Below are 19,799 nucleotides of genomic sequence, written 5' to 3' on the forward strand. Positions count from 1 at the left end.
CAGTCACTCAGTCAGGTCTGACTCCTTGCGACCCCATGGACTGCAACATGCCAGGCTTCCCTGTCCATCACCAACTCCAGGAGCTTACTCAAACTCATGTCCATAGAGTCGGTGATGCCATCCACCCATCTCATCCTCTGTTGTCCCCTTCTCCTCCACCTTCAATCTTCCCCAATGAGTCAGTTCTTCGCATCAGGTGGCCAAAGTATTGGAGTTTCAGCTTCAGCATCAGTCCTTCCAATGGATATTCAGGACTGATTTCCTTTAGAATGGACTGGTTGGATCTCCTTGCAGTCCAAGGGACTCTCAAGAGTCTTCTCCAACACCACAGTTCAAAATTATCAATTCTTCAGTGCTCAGCTCTCTTCATAGCCCAACTCTCACATCCATACATGACTACTGGAAAAACCAGAGCCTTGACTAGACGGACCTTTGCTGGCAAAGTAATGTCTCTGCTTTTTAATATGCTGTCTAGGTTGGTCATAGCTTTTCTTTCAAGGAGCAAGTGTCTTTTAATTTCATGGCTGCAGTGATTTTGGAGCCCCCTAAAATAAAATCTGCCACTGTTTCCATTGTTTCCCCATCTATTTGCCATGAAGTGATGGGACCAGATGTCATGAACTTACTTTTCTGAATGTTGAATTTTAAGCCAACTTTTTCACTCCCCTCTTTCACTTTCATCAAGAGGCTCTTTAGTTCTTCTTTACTTTCTGCCATAAGGGTGATGTTATCTGCATATCTGAGGTTATTGATATTTCTCCCAGCAATCTTGATTCCAGCTTGTGCTTCTTCCAGCCCAGCCTTTCTCGTTATGTACTCTGCATATAAGTTAAATAAGCAGGGTGACAATATACAGCCTTGATGCACTCCTTTTAAGACTTGGAACCAGTCTGTTTTTCCATGTCCAGTTCTAACTGTTGCTTCTTGACCTGCATACAGATTTCTCAGGAGGCAGGTCAGGCAGTCTGGTATTCTCATCTATTGAAGAATTTTCCATAGTTTGTGTTGTGATCCACACAGTCAAAGGCTTTTGTGTAGTAATACAGCTGAAGTAGATGTTTTTCTGGAACTCTTTTGCTTTTTTGGTGATCCAACGGATGTTGGCAATTTGATCTCTGCTTCCTCTGTCTTTTCTAAATCCAGCTTGAACATCTGGAAGTCCAAGGTTCATGAACTGTTGAAGCCTGGCTTGGAGAATTTTGAGCATTACTTCACTAGCGTGTGAGATGAGTGCAATTGTGTGGTAGTTTGAGAATTTTTTGGCATTGCCTTTCTTGGGATTGGAATGACAGATATTTTCCAGTCCTGTAGTCACTGCTGAGTTTTCCAAATTTGCTGCATATTGAGTGCAGCACTTTCACAGCATCATCTTTTAGGATTTGAAATAGCTCAACTGGAGTGCTATTTCCTCCACTAGCTTTGTTCATAGTGATGCTTCATAAGGTCCACCTGACTTCGAATTCCAGGATGTCTGGCTCTAGGTGAGTGATCACACCATTGTGGTTATCTGAAGAACTATGGTTGTGAAGATCTTTTTTGTATAGTTTTTCTGTGTATTCTTGCCACCGCTTAATATCTTCTGCTTCTGTTAGGTCCATACCATTTCTGTCCTTTAATGTGTCCATCTTTGCATGAAATGTTCCCTTGGTATCTCTAATTTTCTTGAAGAGATCTCTAGTCTTTCCCATTCTATTGCTTTCCTCTATTTCTTTGCATTGATCGCTGAGAAAGGCTTTCTTACTCTCCTTGCTATTCTTTGGTACTGTGCATTCAAATGGGTATATCTTTCCTTTTCTCCTTTGCCTTTTGCGTCTTTTCTTTTCTCAGCTATTTGTAAGGCCTCCTCAGACAACCATTTTGCCTTTTTGCATTTTTTTTTTTCTTGGGGATTGTCTTGATCACTGCCTCTTGTACAATGTCACGAACCTCGGTCCATAGTTCTTCAGGTACTATCTATCAGGTCTAATCCCTTGAATCTATTTGTCACTTCCACTGTATAATCATAAGGGATTTGATTTAGGTCATACCTGAATGGTCTAGTGGTTTTCCCTACTTCCTTCCATTTAAGTCCGAATTTCACAATAAGGAGTTCATAATCTGAGCCACTGTCAGCTCCTGGTCTTGTTTTTGCTGACTGTATAGAGCTTCTCCATCTTTGGCTGCAAAGAATATAATCAATCCGACTTCAGTATTCACCTTCTGGTGTAGTCTTCGCTTGTGTTGTTGAAAGAGGAACAGGCAGGGTGGGGCCAAAACCCGGGGTCTGGGGATCAACTGGGCAGGATGGAGGCGGGGCTATGAGCTGGAGGGGCGGGGCCAGACAGGACGAGGCGGGGCTTGGGCGGGACAAGAGGTAGTGGGGCGGGGTTGGGGGCGGGGCCAGGCTCCCGAGTCTCCTCACGCTCCCTGAGCCCGCCCAAACCCGCCCGGGACTGGAGGTTACCCTGGCGCCAGCGGAGGAGCGGAGCACCGGGTCTACTGCAGCTGCTGGCACTTGGCTCCAGCTCACACTCCCGGTTCTGTTTCTCGGGTCCGCGTTCCCCGCGCGACCGTCGTGTGGCGGCTCCCTGCGTTGACGCAAGGGTCCTGGTCGATGGCTGCGCCGGGGTGGGGGCGCTGGGTCCTCGGCCTCGGGCCCCTCCTGCTCCAGGTCTTCCTCCCTTTCCAGCTGGTCGCAGGGCGCTGGGGTCCGGAGGGCGCGGGGGGCGGCGTGCGCCGAGGTGAGCCTGGGCGGCGGAGGGCGGTCTGGGGCGTTCGCCCTCGAAGCGGGCGGAGGGGCTCGGAGCGGGCGGAGTGCGGCTGGCTGGGACCTCGGGGCGGCCGGGGCAGCTCCACGCCGGTACCCGGAGGTTGCAGCCGTCACGGAAAACCTTGTAACCGAGGGCGGTTATATTCTTCTCCTGGGGGCTTGGAGTGAGGTTTCAGCCTAAATGCTCAGATGTGTTTATTTAAATGTAGAGAAAAGGCCACTTTGACTTTTGTTCCATGACTCTCATCAGTCTGGGTGACTTAGTATATATATACTTCGATACAACTTTTTCAATAAAAGATGCCCTCGTTATCCATCAGGGCTTTACTTTCTTGGTTTCAACTGGGTTTCCCACGTTGTTACTTTATTCTCAGACGAGTATGGAGGCTCCTTCATACTTGCCTGTGAATAAAGGGGGGTCGAACACCCCACTGTGAATAAAGTGGGGTGAATAAAGAGTCGAACACGACTGAGCGTTGCGCTCGCACACACAAGGCTCCTTGGGTTTAATACTAGGGATTAGGGTTTGATCTGATTTGATTTACCGCTTGTCCCTGTCCTCTAACTTGACCCTTGGCGTTTCAAATCTTTCCTTTTGCCGATGATGAAAAGTGTGAATTGTGTAAGACTGGGGAGCGGACTAACTTGGCTGCAGAGCTATATCCATCCTGAATTCTTCCTTAGCATCTTGGAATAGAGTTTTTTCTTCTAGCCTTCTCTAGTTTAAAATGTTTGGGACAGGAATAGAAACAAAAGAAAATGCTTAGTACTTTTTCAAATTGAAAGCTTTAGAAAGTTTGTCAGCCCTCTCAATACCTTGAAGAAAAAATACTACCGCTTATGGAGCGCCTGTAGTGTGATCGCCTGGAGAAGGGAATGGCTACCCACTCCAGTATTCTTGCCTTGAGAATTCCATGGACAGGACCCTGGCAGTCTACAGTCCATGGGGTGGCAGAGTCAGACACGACTGAGCGACTAACACGCACAAGTTCCGTTAAGCAGGAGATAAAAGCTGAAGTTCACTACGCCAGTATTTCAGTTTTTATGAGTAAGGAAACTTTATTTGGGTATAAGCAGAACCTTTTCTTGTCTTTCCTTCCTTAAGGTTTTAAAACTCTGATTCCTGATTCTAGGAAGTGATAATCTTGAAGACTAGAATTATTTATTGCAGGATGTGTTGCTTTACAGTGACTGTAGAGAAATAATTAGGTGAAGGATGATTTAAACAAATAAAATCTGGTGCAGAAGGTGTCATAATTTAACAGAAAGAAAGGAGTGTGATTTTGGAGACAGGCAAACCTGGGTTCAAATTATGACACTTGTGTATCTTCACTTGGACAATCTTGTCTCATCTGTCCTCCTCCTTTGAAAAACGGATGATACTGCTTACCTCTCAGTTGTTTTCAGGATTAAATAATACACGTGAAATGCCAAGCACTGTGCCTGACACTAGAAAATAGTAGTCTCTATGCCTTTTGGAGAAAGTGGATAACTATCATGTTGTATTACATTTATATATATATTTTTTCTCTTGGTCCCACATGAGCTTCTTAAGAACTGTGATCTTATCCTGTGTATCTTTGTATCTCTTGAGACCTAGCTTATTGTAGCAGTCCAGTAAATGTTGGTGGATGAATGATGGAACAGTAAGATCTCTCTGGATATCAGTTTCCTCATCTGTAAGATGAGTGAGCATTAAAGGCTTCCCTCTCTAGCTCTAAAATTCCAAGAAACTGTTGCTTTTAGCACGTGATCATTTGAAGAGTAATGTTGAAAAGACAATGGAATTGCACACTGGCTAATTTATATGCTTTTGTGTAAAACTGCAGAAAGTGAAAGTCACTCAGTCGTGTCCGACTCTTTGCGACCCCATACAGTCCATGGAATTCTCCAGGCCAGGATACTAGAATACTGGAGTGGGCAGCCATTATTTCCTTCTCCAGGGGATCTTCCCAACCCAGGGATCAAACTCAGGTCTCCCACATTGCAGGTGGATTCTTTACCAGCTGAGCCACCACGGAAGCCCCAGAAGTACTCCATTAATTTGCTGTGTTTCCTTGGGCATATTGCTTGACCTTACTGAACCATTATTTCTCCATCTTTAAAATTAGAAAGTGATAATAGATTTCAGGTGCTTCCAATCATAATTAATTTTACATTTACATTTTATTGTTTTCATATTCATCCTAGGACCTTAATAACTCTTCCTTGTGGTTTCCTGAGAGCCAGTCTCTAGGAAAAGAAAATGTCTGGTCTGCCAGCTGCCATACTTATTTAACTGGTGGAAGGTCACGGAGCTATGAAAGAGTCTCAGGAGGCAATTTTGTCTATATTAAAGAGTAGATAATTAACCTAGTACATTAAAAGAATATAAACCTTTTAAACCGACCCGACCCTGATTAGGAGAGGGATTTATGGAAATTAGTCATTGGTCAGTTATATTTCTTAGCTGTATAGTTGTGAGACATTTTCAATGGTTGAAACTTTATTTGTAGTGACTGAGTTCTGTTTCATTCAAAGGGAAATAAAATAATTATATTGTGGAAAATGAGAGCTATGAAAGATTTTTTTCTCCTCACCTTTAGTCATTTTCATTAACATATTAAGAAGCTAATAAAATACACATATAGTGACTGTCCTCTTTACTCTTATTATGATTGCTGCTGCTGCTGCTGCTAAATCGCTTCAGTTGTGTCCAACTCTGTGCAACCTCATAGATGGCAGCCCACCAGGCTCCCCCGTCCCTGGGATTCTCCAGGCAGGAATACTGGAGTGGGTTGCCATTTCCTTCTCCAATGCATGAAAGTGAAAAGTGAAAGTGAAGTCGCTCAGTCATGTCCGACTCTTAGCGACCCCATGGACTGCAGCCTACCAGGCTCCTGCATTATTATGATTACATCCAAAAGAAGGTCGAGATGCATTATGTAAGGACACAGACTCTTCACACAGTTTAATTGAAAATAAAAATTATTTTTGTTTTCTTGCAAATGCTAAATATGCTCTGATTAGACTGAGCACCTGGAAGATAGGGTTTTATTTGTGTATCTCCTGATACGTTTCAGTACCTGAGTTTGTAAATGTAGCCTGTTGATGGAACCTTAAAAAGGTTTTCAATCATTTGTCAGAATAAGGCTTTTTCGACCTATAATGTACAAATTAGATCTAGTAAGTAATTTTTTATAATTAGGATATGAGTTTTTTAATACGTAATTTCACTACAGAACATTTTTCTCTAATAGCATTACATTTCTTCCCTAAAAAATTGGAATTAAATTCTTTCAGATGTAATTTTAAATTTAATATTAAATAAGCATGTCTTGACAATGAGAGTTGGTGAATATTCCTTTTGGAAAAAAGTTTACAAAATGCGTCTATAAAACTGCTCTCCAAAGTGGCAAAGGTGTGGTTTTATAATGGCAACAAGACAGAAGAGATTCTTTTTAACGGTCTTTTTCTGCTTGGTGACTAAAATTTTAATTTAAATGTTTTGTTTCCGCTTTGGGGACGCCTGATATCATTTCTTCTAACGGTGTTTGATTCAGTGACCACATGCTCCTTTCTTCTAAAGGAGAATTATAGTCTTTTGCCAATAAAAATAGGAATTAAATATGAATATTTGAATTCTGACAAAAAGAACAATATAACCTTTTAAAGTTAATGAATTATTTTTGGCTCTGCTGGGTCTTCATTGCTGCTCGTGGGTTGTCCCTAGTTGGGGCGAGCAGGGGCTTCTCTGCAATTGCAGTGCTTCTCATCGCTGTAGCTTCTCATTGCGGGGCATGGGCTCTAGAGTGCTCATGGCACATGGGCTGAGCCTCACGGCCATGTGGAATCTTCCCAGACCACAAGATGCCTGTAGTACCGGCTGAAAAATATCTCCAGATATTGTCAAATGGTTCTTTGGAGCAAAATTGTCTCCCTTTTTCCCCACCCTTGAGAATCACTGCTCTTAGTCTTATATACCAGGGCTTCTCAAACTTTAATGCACACAAGAATCCTCTGGGGATGTTAGAATTGCAGCACTGATTCAGAGACATGGGCTGAGCTTCTGCATTTCTAACAAGCGCCTGGGTGGTGAATGCTCCTGGTCAGAGTACCACACACTGCGTAGCAACGTTGCAGACAGTTTCCCATTCATAGAAAGTGGGTGGATTCTCAAGAGGATGCAATGATAGTAATTATGAAAATAGAGGATTTACAATGAACTGTAGCCCAAACAGGAGAAGACTAATAAGAAGTAAGCTCCATCCCACCAGCCTAACAAATAGAGCCATTTTCCTTTTTCATGTTTCTCCCAGGCCCCACTACTCATTCATATTTGGTCAGTCCTAAGGAGGAATTTTGCAAGAGTCTTATCAAGGTCACACAGGCTATAGTGAGCTGAGGCAACTTCATGTTCTGGCGGCTGTTTTAGTTCATGACACTGGAAATATATTAGCTCATAATACATATTTATTGCCTGTTGAGAGGTTTGTGGTGTCAAATTACGATAGTGAACCCTGCATTTATTCAATATGATGATGCTTAAACTTTTAAAGTGTGCAAGTTGTCTCTTTTTGAAAACTATTGACTAGACCTAAATTTAACACCACCTAAGGTCATTTTCTTACAGCCAGTGTTCTGAGAGTCAGGGCAAGATGTTAAATTAGGTTTACTAAAGCATATCAGTTACAGAGAAACTTTATCCAATACTTCTGTGATAAAAATCAATAGAAAATATAATGAAAATCCTTGAGTGAAAAAAAAAAAAACCTCTGCATTTCATTTATAACACTTAAAATAATGATTGGTAAGCATGCCTACTTGCCACATTGACAATGTTGGATATAGTATGCATTTCTTCTCATTTACAAAATGGTTGATTATGTTCACTTTTTTACCTTGCTATTGCTTAAAATAGACCTCTTTGGACTGCAGCAGAGAGGATCTTTTAAAAAGTATATAAGACACTTTTTGTTAACTTAAAAAAATACAAGGAGACTTGTAGGGGAAGATTACTCCAGGAATGTCTTAATTATGAATTGAGGGTATATAATATATATCACTCTTACAAACTTTTTAGATATATTATTTCATTCTATGATGACCTGTAAAGAAGAAATGGAAAGCTATTGGCAGTAACCAGCAAAATTGAAAACGTGTACCCTTGACTCAGCACTTCTACTTCTGAGAGTAGGTGTCATGGAAGTCCTTGTATTAATACAAGGATTTAACTTGTATGTTAACTACAGCATTTTTTCACTGTAGCACTGTAAGAAATAATCAAAAGCTAACAACAGTATAAATGCCTACCAGTGGTGAGAGCTTACATAAATTATGATACAGCCATAACCCAGACCACTTCATGTCTTATGAGGAAAGCATGGAGATGGATGGATGTACATTGACATAGAGAATTGAATGAAAAAAAAAGCAAGTCGCAAAACTTAAAAAAGAAAACATTTGTTCTTCCTCTGTGTGTGAGTGCATTTTAAGATGGCCACACAACAAACTTAAAAGTGGTTAGCCTTGGAGGAAGGGAGATAAAGAGGAGGAAATGGACAGTTTCTACTTTTCATGTGCTTTTGGTTGGAATCTTGACAGTGATCATACGTGACTTTTGTAATGAAAGTATTATTTTGAGAAGAACAGAGACAAATCTGGGTTCTAGTTCTACCTCTGCTGCCTTCTAGCTACTGTTAGACCAGTGATTCTTAAAGATTCTTCTTAAATCTTTAGCATCTGCTACAACTCTGGTATATTAGAGCCTAACATGTGATACCCAGTTTAGTTTATTCTTTCATTCATTCAGCAAATGTTGAGTGGCTGCTTCCTGTGTCAGTCTTGGTGCCAGAGGTAGAGCAGAAAACTCTGGTGCCTGGCTTCCTGGGGGACATACTGAAGACAAATTTGCATATTTATTTACTTTCATCAGATCATACTATTAAACAGTATGGCTGTGCAGAGAACACCCCACAATGTGAAGGGCACTCCCTGCAAATGAGAATATGGCTGCAGCCCTGAAGTCTGACACAGCGTTACTCAACACTATTGAGTTTGGGCTGGATAAATCTTTGTCATAGGGGCTGTCCTGTGCACTACTGGTGGCTCAGATAGAAAAGAATCTGCCTGCAACGTGGGAGACCCAGGTTCAATTCCTGGGTAAGGAAGATCCCCTGGAGATGGATATGGCAACACACTCCAGTATTCTTGCCTGGAGAATTCTATGGACAGAGGAGCCTGGCAGGCTATAACCCATGGGATCGCAGAGTCGTACATGACTAAGTGACCAACAGACACACCGTGCCCAACAGGATGTTTGGTAGCATCCCTGGCTTCCATCCACTGCTCACACCGCCCCCTCCATGTGACAGTTCAAAACATCACCAAACATTTTCAACATTTTTCCAACAGATAGTCTTGTTTTATTTAAGTAAGTTAGAAAGTGGGGACACATGAATTTAATACCTAATTACTGGTGCCAAGTATTCAAATCACAGTTTTCAGCTTTGCAGTTTTGCATCCTTTCTTAATCACCATACTAAAATTAAGGATCAAGCTGACATTTCTTTGAAAATATGTGTGGTTTCAGTAAGTAACTTAAAAGTGAAACTTTTTTGATAAGTCATTCTTTTAATTCCTCAAACTTGAGACGATACCAGAGTAATGCTACTTGAGGAGTTACAGATGGATTTGTGAAACCCAAATTTCAATCTCACAGAGTTAATAACAGTATACATATTGTACCTTTTATGTATTCAATTTAGTTTTTTCTGTCATTATATTTTTAACTACTTCAGAAGAATTGTCCATTAGTTTTTTGTTCTTATTCTTGTCCTACTTTTAGTGTGTTTCACTGCTAGGTTCTCTTTGTTTTTCTGAGATAATGTGATTCATGTGCTATTAGTAGGTTGGTATTCTAATTATTATTATTAGCTGTAAAGGGTAGAGACTTGAGGAGAGCTTTTCACTGAACTGTCATTGCAGTGTTGAGGGTGCCCAGTGCCACAGATATGTTATTCCTTCATTATTATTATTTTTTTTTTGTGCAAGTTTCCATTTTCTGTGGTATTCTATAGGGAGATGATCTTTGTTAGGCTATCAGGAAAGTTTTATGTAGAAATCAGAGCTCTACAGGCAGTAATTGCTTTGTGATAGTACTTTGGTGTATTTGCCTTTTGAGGTCTATCAGTTATCCTTACTTTAGCAGTCATTTATAGGCGAATAAGAATGACTGTGCTGGTACTTACAGGCACAGTTTTACTTAATCCTCACAATAACCTTATTAGGTTGGTGTTGTTTTAGACCAGTTTTACAGATGATAAAACTAATATGCAAAGAAGTTATATCTCCAGGTCAGACAATAAGTATTAGAAGATAGATAGAACCCAACTCGTGGACTTAAAATCTACTAGTTCTTAGCCAGCATGTTATATTGCCTCTCTTCATACTCAAATCTGAGTAGCACAAGGCCTCTCTACCTTTAAAAAGATGTCTAGTGGGACTCTTAATCCTTAATAGTGAACTTCTGTAGCTCTTGTGACAGTTGCTTTCACAACCAAGGATGAAATTCTGAATTACTAGAAATAAATGGAAATTGTCAGATGGTATTAACTTCTTCATCTGTTCAGGTATGCATTCAACACACAGACCATCTGCTCTGTGCCAGTATGTTGTTAGGACCTGGGGTTGTTGTTCAGTCGCTCAGTCGTGTCTGACTCTTTGCAACTCCATGGACTGCATCACACCAGGCTTCCCTGTCCTTCACCACCTCCCAGAGTTTGCTCAAACTCATGTCCATTGAGTTGGTGATGCCATCCAACCATCTCATCCTCTGTCAGCCCCTTCTCCTCCTGCCTTCAATCTTTCCCAGCATTAGGGTCTTTTCCAATCAATTGGCTCTTTACACCAGGTGGCCAAAGTATTGGAGCTTCAGCTTCAGCATCAGTCCTTCCTTTTCCTGAATATTCAGGACTGATTTGCTTTAGGATTGACTGGTTTGATCTCCTTGCTGTCCAGGAGACTCTCAAGAGTCTTACCCAGCACCACTGTTCAAAGGCATCAGTTCTTTGGTACTCAGCCTTTTTTATTGTCCAGCTCTCACATTTGTAAATGACTACTAGAAAAAGCATAGCTTTAAGGGTCCCAATTTCTCCACATTTTAACCAAAAAACATGTTATTATCTGTATTACTTATTATAGCCATCTTAGGGGGTATGACATGGTATCTCATAGCTAAAGGTTTTGAACATCTTTTCGTGTAATTATTGGCCCTTCTTTCACTTGCTCCTTGGAGGAAAAGCAATGACCAAACTAGACAGCATATTAAAAAACAGAGACATTACTTTGCCAACAAAGGTCCATCTAGTCAAAGCTATGGTTTTTCCAGTAGTCATGTATGGATGTGAGAGTTGAACTATGAAGAAAGCTGAAGAATTGACTCTTGAGAGTCCCTTGGACTGCAAGGAGATCAAACCAGTCAATCCTAAAGCAAATCAGTCCTGAATATTCAGGAAAAGGAAGGACTGATGCTGAAGCTGAAACTCCAATACTTTGGCCACCTGATGTAAAGAGCCAATTGATTGGAAAAGACCCTAATGCTGGGAAAGATTGAAGTCAGGAGGAGAAAGGGACAACACAGGATGAGATGGTTAGATGGCATCACTGACTCGATGGACATGAGTTTGAGCAAGCTCCAGGAGTTGGTATCGGACAGGAAAGTCTGGCGTGCTGCAGTCCATAGGATTGCAAAGAGTTGGACACGACTGAGTGACTGAACTGAACTGAACTATCTGTTTTTAAATTGATTAGGTTATTGAGTCTTTTATTATTCAAGTCCCTTGTCAGATGTATAATTTACAAATTATTTCTCCTGTTTCTCTCTTTAAGTAGTAAGGGAAGAAAAGCTACTCTTAACTTAGTACTGTGATCAGCACTAAGTATAATGCTGTAGGAATGCCAAACTAAAGAAATGATTCCTGCATTCCAGGACATTGGTTTCCTGGAGACCCATGACTTATGTGACATAATTGAAAAATAGTGCAGAGCAATACAGCAAGTCCCTTACATATGAACCTTCAGGTTGTGAACTTTTAAGATGTGAACGTGCCCCTGTATGCCAACTGTTGTACTGTACTTCTATATTTTCAAGGTACTCTAAGATGAAAAATATTTTATTTTTTGTGTTTGTTTCTTATGTATTATTTGTGTGCAAAGTATTATAAACCTACTCAGTACAGTACTATTCAGCTGTGTTAGTTGGATATCTAGGCTAACTTTGTTAGACTTACCAACAAATTTGACTTATGAGTACACCCTCAGAACAGAACTCATTCATATGTAGGGTACTTTCTGTATAGTAATTGCCACAGGATTCCTAGGAACCTAGGTTGAAAGCGATTGCTTTAAAGTATTTATTTTGAGTAGGATGAGCAAATGTTAATTATTCACAACAAATTTTTAAAAATAATTTTTTAGTTTGATTCAGTTTCTATAGAAGTTAGCTTATATATAGTATCACATTTTCTGAATCAGTCCTTACTACTAGATGGTAAATGTGGATTTACCTGTCTTTGAGTACTAGTGCATTTCCAGCATTTGGCATAGTGCCTGATACAAGGCATATTCTGTTAAATGTTTGTTGAATGAATGAGCAAACATTGGTGGGGCTTGAGCTGTCAGGGGATATAACCTTAAACCTCTTTTCCAGTTGTCATGAGGTGGAAGAAATTAATGTGGAAAGAGGAAGAGGCTGCGGGGAGCTGAGCTCTGCCGCTGATGAGCTCTGTAGCGCTGGCCTTTCTGGTCTATATCCTCATTTGTTAAGTAAGGGGATGTGCTGGATCATCTCCTTCTTAATATTTTGGGGTTTATGAGCAGTATAAACTGAAAACACTTAGAACCAGATGAAGAAACATAGCCTCTAAGTAGAGTGTGAGTGCACCATTAAGTTTCTGTGCTAAAATACCATGGACCTTTGCACCTATCATTTCTGTAACATTGAACTAGGAAACTGTTATTTCTAGTATTGGATGTACTGAGAAGGTGTTCACAAGGTAGCACCTTAAGGGTTCCCATTAAGTAGAATGATTATCATTTTATTTATTTATACCCTATCTACTTTCTTTCAAACAAAATTTAAGGTGGCAATTCGAGTTAGTATTTTTTTTCCCCTAAGACAAAGTTTCCTTCAGTTCAGTTCAGTCCAGTTGCTCAGTCGTGTCCAACTCTTTGCGACCCCATGAATCGCAGCACACCAGGCCTCCCTGTCCATCACCAACTCCCGGAGTTCACCCAGACTCACGTCCATCGAGTCAGTGATGCCATCCAGCCATCTCATCCTCTGTCGTCCCCTTCTCCTCTTGCCCCCAATCCCTCCCAGCATCAGAGTCTTTTCCAATGAGTCAACTCTTCACATGAGGTGACCAAAGTACTGGAGTTTCAGCTTTAGCATCATTCCTTCCAAAGATATCCCAGGGCTGATCTCCTTCAGAATGGACTGGTTGGATCTCCTTACAGTCCAAGGGACTCTCACGAGTCTTCTCCAACACCACAGTTCAAAAGCATCAATTCTTCGGTGCTCAGCCTTCTTCACAGTCCAACTCTCACATCCATACATGACCACAGGAAAAACCATAGCCTTGACTAGACGGACCTTTGTTGGCAAAGTAATGTCTCTGCTTTTGAATATGCTGTCTAGGTTGGTCATAACCTTCCTTCCGAGGAGTAAGCATCTTTTAATTTCATGGCTGCAATCACCATCTGCAGTGATTTTGGAGCCCAAAAAAATACAGTCTGACACTGTTTCCACTGTTTCCCCATCTATTTCCCATGAAGTGATGGGACCAGATGCCATGATCTTCGTTTTCTGAATGTTGAGCTTTAAGCCAACTTTTTCACTCTCCACTTTCACTTTCATCAAGAGGCTTTTTAGTTCCTCTTCACTTTCTGCCATAAGAGTGGTGTCATCTGCATATCTGAGGTTATTGATATTTCTCCCGGCAATCTTGATTCCAGCTTGTGTTTCTTCCTGTCCAGCGTTTCTCATGATGTACTCAGCATATAAGTTAAATAAGCACGGTGGCAATATACAGCCTTGACGTACTCCCTTTCCTATTTGGAACCAGTCTGTTGTTCCATGTACAGTTCTAACTGTTGCTTCCTGACCTGCCTACACATTTCTCAAGAGGCAGGTCAGGTGGTCTGGTATTCCCATCTCTTTCAGAATTTCCCACAGTTTATTGTGAGCCACACAGTCAAAGGCTTTGGCATAGTCAATAAAGCAGAAATAGATGTTTTTATGGAACTCTCTTGCTTTTTCCATGATCCAGCGGATGTTGGCAATTTGACCTCTAGTTCCTCTGCCTTTTCTAAAACCAGCTTGAACATCAGGAAGTTCACGGTTCATGTATTGCTGAAGCCTGGCTTGGAAATTTTGAGCATTACTTTACTAGCATGTGAGATGAGTGCAATTGTGCGGTAGTTTGAGCCTTCTTTGGCATTGCCTTTCTTTGGGATTGGAATGAAAACTGACCTTTTCCAGTCCTGTGGCCACTGCTGAGTTTTCCAAATTTGCTGGCATATTGAGTGCAGCACTTTTACAGCATCATCTTTCAGTATTTGAAATAGCTCAACTGGAATTCCATCATCTCCACTAGCTTTGGTTGTAGTGATGCTTTCTAAGGCCCACTTGACTTCACATTCCAGGATTTCTGGCTCTAGGTCAGTGATCACACCATCATGATTATCTGGGTCATGTAGATCTTTTTTGTACAGTTCTTCTGTGTATTCTTGCCACCTCTTCTTAATATCTTCTGCTTCTGTTAGGTCCATACCATTTCTGTCCTTTATCGAGCCCATCTTTGCATGAAATGTTCCCTTGGTATCTCTAATTTTCTTGAAGAGATCTCTAGTCTTTCCCATTCTGTTGTTTTCCTCTATTTCTTTGCATTGATCGCTGAGGAAGGCTTTCTTATCTCTTCTTGCTGTTCTTTGGAACTCTGACAGAATGTGGTCCACTGGAGAAGGGAATGGCAAACCACTTCAGTATTCTTGCCTTGAGAACCCCATGAACAGTATGAGAAGGCAAAATGATAGGATACTGAAAGAGGAACTCCCCAGGTCAGTAGGTGCCCAATATGCTACTGGAGATCAGTGGAGAAATAACTCCAGAAAGAATGAAGGGATGGAGCCAAAGCAAAAACAATACCCAGCTGTGGATGTGACTGGTGATAGAAGCAAGGTCCGATGCTGTAAAGAGCAATATTGCATAGGAACCTGGAATGTCAGGTCCATGAATCAAGGCAAATTGGAAGTGGTCAAACAGGAGATGGCAAGAGTGAATGTCGACATTCTAGGAATGAGCGAACTGAAATTGACTGGAAGGGGTGAATTTAACTCAGATGACCATTATATCTACTACTGTGGGCAGGAATCCCTCAGAAGAAATGGAGTAGCCATCATGGTCAACAAAAGAGTCCGAAACACAGTACTTGGATGCAATCTCAAAAACGACAGAATGATCTCTGTTCGTTTCCAAGGCAAACCATTCAATATCACAGCAATCCAAGTCTATGCCCCAACCAGTAACGCTGAAGAAGCTGAAGTTGAACGGTTCTATGAAGACCTACAAGACCTTTTAGAACTAACACCCAAAAAAGATGTCCTTTTCATTATAGGGGACTGGAATGCAAAAGTAGGAAGTCAAGAAACACCTGGAGTGACAGGCAAATTTGGCCTTGGAATACGGAATGAAGCAGGACAAAGACTAATAGAGTTTTGCCAAGAAAATGCACTGGTCATAGCAAACACCCTCTTCCAACAACACGAGAGAAGGCTCTACACATGGACATCACCAGATGGTCAACACCCAAATCAGATTGATTATATTCTTTGCAGCCAAAGATGGAGAAGCTCTATACAGTCAGCAAAAACAAGACCAGGAGCTGACTGTGGCTCAGATCATGAACTCCTTATTGCCAAATTCAGACTTAAATTGAAGAAAGTAGGGAACACCACTAGACCATTCAGGTATGACCTAAATCAGATCCCTTATGATTATACAGTGGAAGTGAGAAATAGATTTAAGGGCCTAGATCTGATAGATAGAGTGCCTGATGAACAATGGAATGAGGTTCGTGACATTGTACAGGAGACAAGGATCAAGACCATCCCCATGGAAAAGAAATGCAAAAAAGCAAGATGGCTGTCTGGGGAGGCCTTACAAATAGCTGTGAAAAGAAGAGAAGCGAAAAGCAAAGGAGAAAAGTTTTCTTAGATGCTATTAAAAAACATTTAAAAAAATTTTTTAGGACCTACTGTATAGCACAGGGAACTAGACACGGTATCTTGTAATAACCTAAAATGGAAAAGGAACTTCCCTCAACAGCATTTCTGGACACAAACCTCATGGTTCTGAAAAGTCTCTCAGAAATTCAGTGCCTGGCATAGATGTTTTCACTATACACATGATATACATGACCATCCAATATTTACCCAATCCCATCAGAGTGTTATCGCTGTCTTTTAAACAACCTTAAAGTTTTGGTGTTTCAGAGACTATAACATTTTAAAATAGAATTAGAATAGGAGAAACTGGTCAATAATGCTATTTTAACTTTAACCTCTGAAATTAACAGCTTTTAAACATTACAGAGAATGACTCCTTCGTGTATAACATTCTAATTGAATCGCAATAGCCCCAATACTGTGCATTTCAGCAGGAGACTTTTACAGAGGCGTGGCACAAACTTATGGTATTTATAGGTTAGATCAAAGAGCTTAAATAGCCTAGGGAAGCAAGACATAAACTCTGAAGACTGAGCTGCTCTATTAATTAAGGAATAGGCAGTGAGAGAAAATCCGAGGATGGATTTCCTCTAGCTAAAATAACTAGATACTTTTTAATAGCTCTACATAGAAAACATGGTCTCTCATAACAAAAAGAGATTTTGTGAAAGTGCTAATTTTCTGTCAAATCATTTTTTCAGGTTAGAGAAAGATCAACACTAGCTACTCCAAACCTGCAATATATACTTTATGATAAACAAGCCATTGACATTTTGTTTTAAATAAGTGTTTTTTCTTTGTAAAATCATGAGTTTTGAGTAAATATCATCCTTGAATTTCACAGATTCCACATTTCCTAACAGATACTCCAGTGTCCATAAAACACTAAAAACCCATTTCTTTAAAGAGACATATTTAAACTCAGTAGAAGTGTAAACATTACTATGATCCATAAATCTAATTAATCTTTGGCTATGGCATCTCACACTTTTAAAATTTTGTCTTTTTTTTTTAAGTCTTGAACCCTAAGGTAATTGTATACAATGTGTAGCAAAGATATGACAAAGCTGAATAATTTACTCAATATTTTTGTGTCCGTATATATTAAATGCATGTAAATTAAAGCATGCAGTTCATGGGGTCTCAAGGAGTTGGATACGATATAGTGACTGAACAACAACAACAAATTAAAGCAGGTTTATTTTATATTTATGCTGCATGCTAAGTTGCTTAGTCGTATCCGACTCTTTGCAACCAAGTGGACTATAGCCTGCCAGGCTCCTTTGTCCATGGGTTTCTGCAGGCAAGAATACTGGAGTGGGTTGCCATTTCCTTTTCCAGGGATCTTCCAGACTCAGGGATTGAAGCACGTCTCTTATGTCTTCTGCATTGGCAGGTGGGTTCTTTACCACTGGCACCAGTTTACCAATACATTTTAATACATCTGTTTTCTAGGTTTGGAATTTTATGACAAGCAACCCCCCAGCCCTGGTAATTTAAAAGCTTTTGTTACTTAGATTTTAAATTACTCTGTGTTAAGTACTGAATGCTTCTTATGGAACTCAGCATATTTCCATGTGAATAATCTGATTTAACTAAGAAATATATCTGAGCCAGAGTGTCCCTCCTGGATCACAAACATTTATATTAATATTTTATATTAAAATCTCCTATGTCAATAGCCTAAATAATACTTTGTTGTTGTTCAGTCGCTCAGTCGTGTCCAGCTCTTTGTGACCCCATGGACTGCAGCATGCAGGCTTCCCTGTCCTTCACTATCTCCCAGAGTTTGCTCAAACTCATGTCCTTTGAGTCGATGATGCCATCCAACCATCTCATCCTCTGTCGCCCCCTTTGGTTCATTCGTAACGCTGAACTTTTTAAAAGTCTATGTGTTTCGTGGGAGAGAAGCCAATCCACTAACTTCTAAAAATTTGTTGTACAGGATTAGCTGAACCATCCGTTGTTGCCAAACACGAAGATAGTTTGTTTAAGGATTTATTTCAAGACTACGAAAGATGGGTTCGTCCTGTGGAACACCTGAATGACAGAATAAAAATAAAGTTCGGCCTCGCAATATCTCAGTTAGTGGATGTGGTAGGTGTGCGCGTCATTATGTATTCGTTTCACACAGGTTTATGCAGAGCGTCTTGTGCACGCAAGCCCGTGCCAGGCCACAGAGATAACGGGTGAATGAACACGGCCGTTGTCCTCAAGGAGCTCACCAGGGAAAAACAATGATTACACCGCAGACACAGGAATACTGTATGTTTATGTAATCTGGTAGAGTTTAGAAATCATTTTATCTCATTTGGTGATTAAAATAGGCCTATTCTTAATAAATTCGAAGTGATTAAATATTTTATATGGAAGTTTCTCCTTAAATGTGTTTTAAAAATATGACCAAAAGATCAAAATTTTAAAAGAAAAAATCCAAGAGTTAGAGTTGTAGATTTTTAGAACCAAAAAGGATCTCAACAGATTATTGCTTCAGTATCACACTTACAACGTTTCTGAGATCGTTTCATGTGAGATTTACCAGGAAGTAAATTCTCTTCATAAACTTGTTTTTGTTGTCAAGAGATTCTTTCTATTTTAAACTAAAAGGTTCACACTAATTTTCAAACTAGTTTCTTCTTGTTCTGATCATATTAATCAATATTTCCCTGTTGTGTTCCCAGAATAGTTGACAAGTATGTGTGTGTGTGTGTGTGTTGGTGTGTATAATGTAAGTGTGCCTTTATTTTCTGATTATAGAAGCAGTGCATAGTTTTTGGAAAGAGTTTTGAAAGTTCAAAAAAATACAAATAAGAAAACAAAAATTGACTGTAATTCTACCACCCAGAGGTGACCACTGGTCATGTTTTGTTGTATTTCTTGCCAGTTTTTTCTTTATGAGTATGTTATAAAATTGTGATATTATTTTAGATATAATTTTGATTACTACTTTTTCCCCTATTGTTATGTGATGAACATTTTTTATGTTAATACATAATCTTTAAATTAATTTTTAATGGCTATATTTAATTTATAATTTATTTTAAACATTCTTTTATAATAGCAGAAACTTTTGTAAAATTGTTCCCGATTTTTCCTATTATAAATGACAATGATGAATATATTTGTACATAATAAGCAAGGAAGGTGGTGAATCAAAAGATATACAGTTTTTGAAGTCTGTTGATTAATATAGGTCACCTCATTCCTTCCAGAAAGATCAATCAATATGGATTCTGTGCTTGATCCTTTGCAGGGCAATCCAGGGAGATTTTAAATATAAATTAAAAATAGGGAAGTAGGATGTAGTTACTAGGACTTGCTTTCAACCTTTCTTTCCAGTTGGGATCGTGAGCATGTAAATGGAGTAAGGGTAGAACACTGCAGTACTAAAGCGTGATGTCACAGAAATCTGGCTATTCAGATCTTGGTGACTGAGACTATCAAAGAAGGCAGAGTGCTTGAGCTGGCCTTGTGCTAAGCATAGGATCTGGCACGCAGAGAAGAAAGCACTTTAATAACAAGGAACAGGATGATCACAGTGATTACGTAAGTGATGCTAAGCCTTTTTGTTGAGCGGTTCAGATCAGTGGTGTGACTGGACAGGAGAGGAGGTGGCGAGTGATACCTGGCTGCCACCGTGCCTTTGCTCCTGCCGTCGCTGTTTGGGGGACTTTCCTTCTCAGCACAAGCCATTTTTCCTGCAAGGCCAAATTCGTCTGTCAGACTCTGAAATCCAAACTTCTGAAGACAGTCTCTCCTCTGATCCAGTTACACTGACTGGCAC

The 19,799-nt window shown here is 40.2% G+C and overlaps 1 protein-coding gene across 1 annotated transcript in view; it reads left to right on the plus strand.

The window, feature by feature from the left end:
* The first annotated feature begins 2,123 nt into the window (after nucleotides 1-2,123).
* CHRNA5 (cholinergic receptor nicotinic alpha 5 subunit) overlaps nucleotides 2,124-19,799 on the plus strand; it is a 28,481-nt gene continuing 10,805 nt past the window's right edge. The window contains exons 1-2 of the mRNA XM_061394711.1: nucleotides 2,124-2,720; nucleotides 17,961-18,112. Of these exons, the coding sequence (XP_061250695.1) occupies nucleotides 2,594-2,720; nucleotides 17,961-18,112 (279 nt within the window). The 5' untranslated portion in view covers nucleotides 2,124-2,593. The remainder of the gene's footprint in view (nucleotides 2,721-17,960; nucleotides 18,113-19,799) is intronic.

This window comes from Bos javanicus, chromosome 21 (genome assembly GCF_032452875.1).
Source record: "Bos javanicus breed banteng chromosome 21, ARS-OSU_banteng_1.0, whole genome shotgun sequence".
Lineage (NCBI taxonomy): Eukaryota > Metazoa > Chordata > Mammalia > Artiodactyla > Bovidae > Bos > Bos javanicus.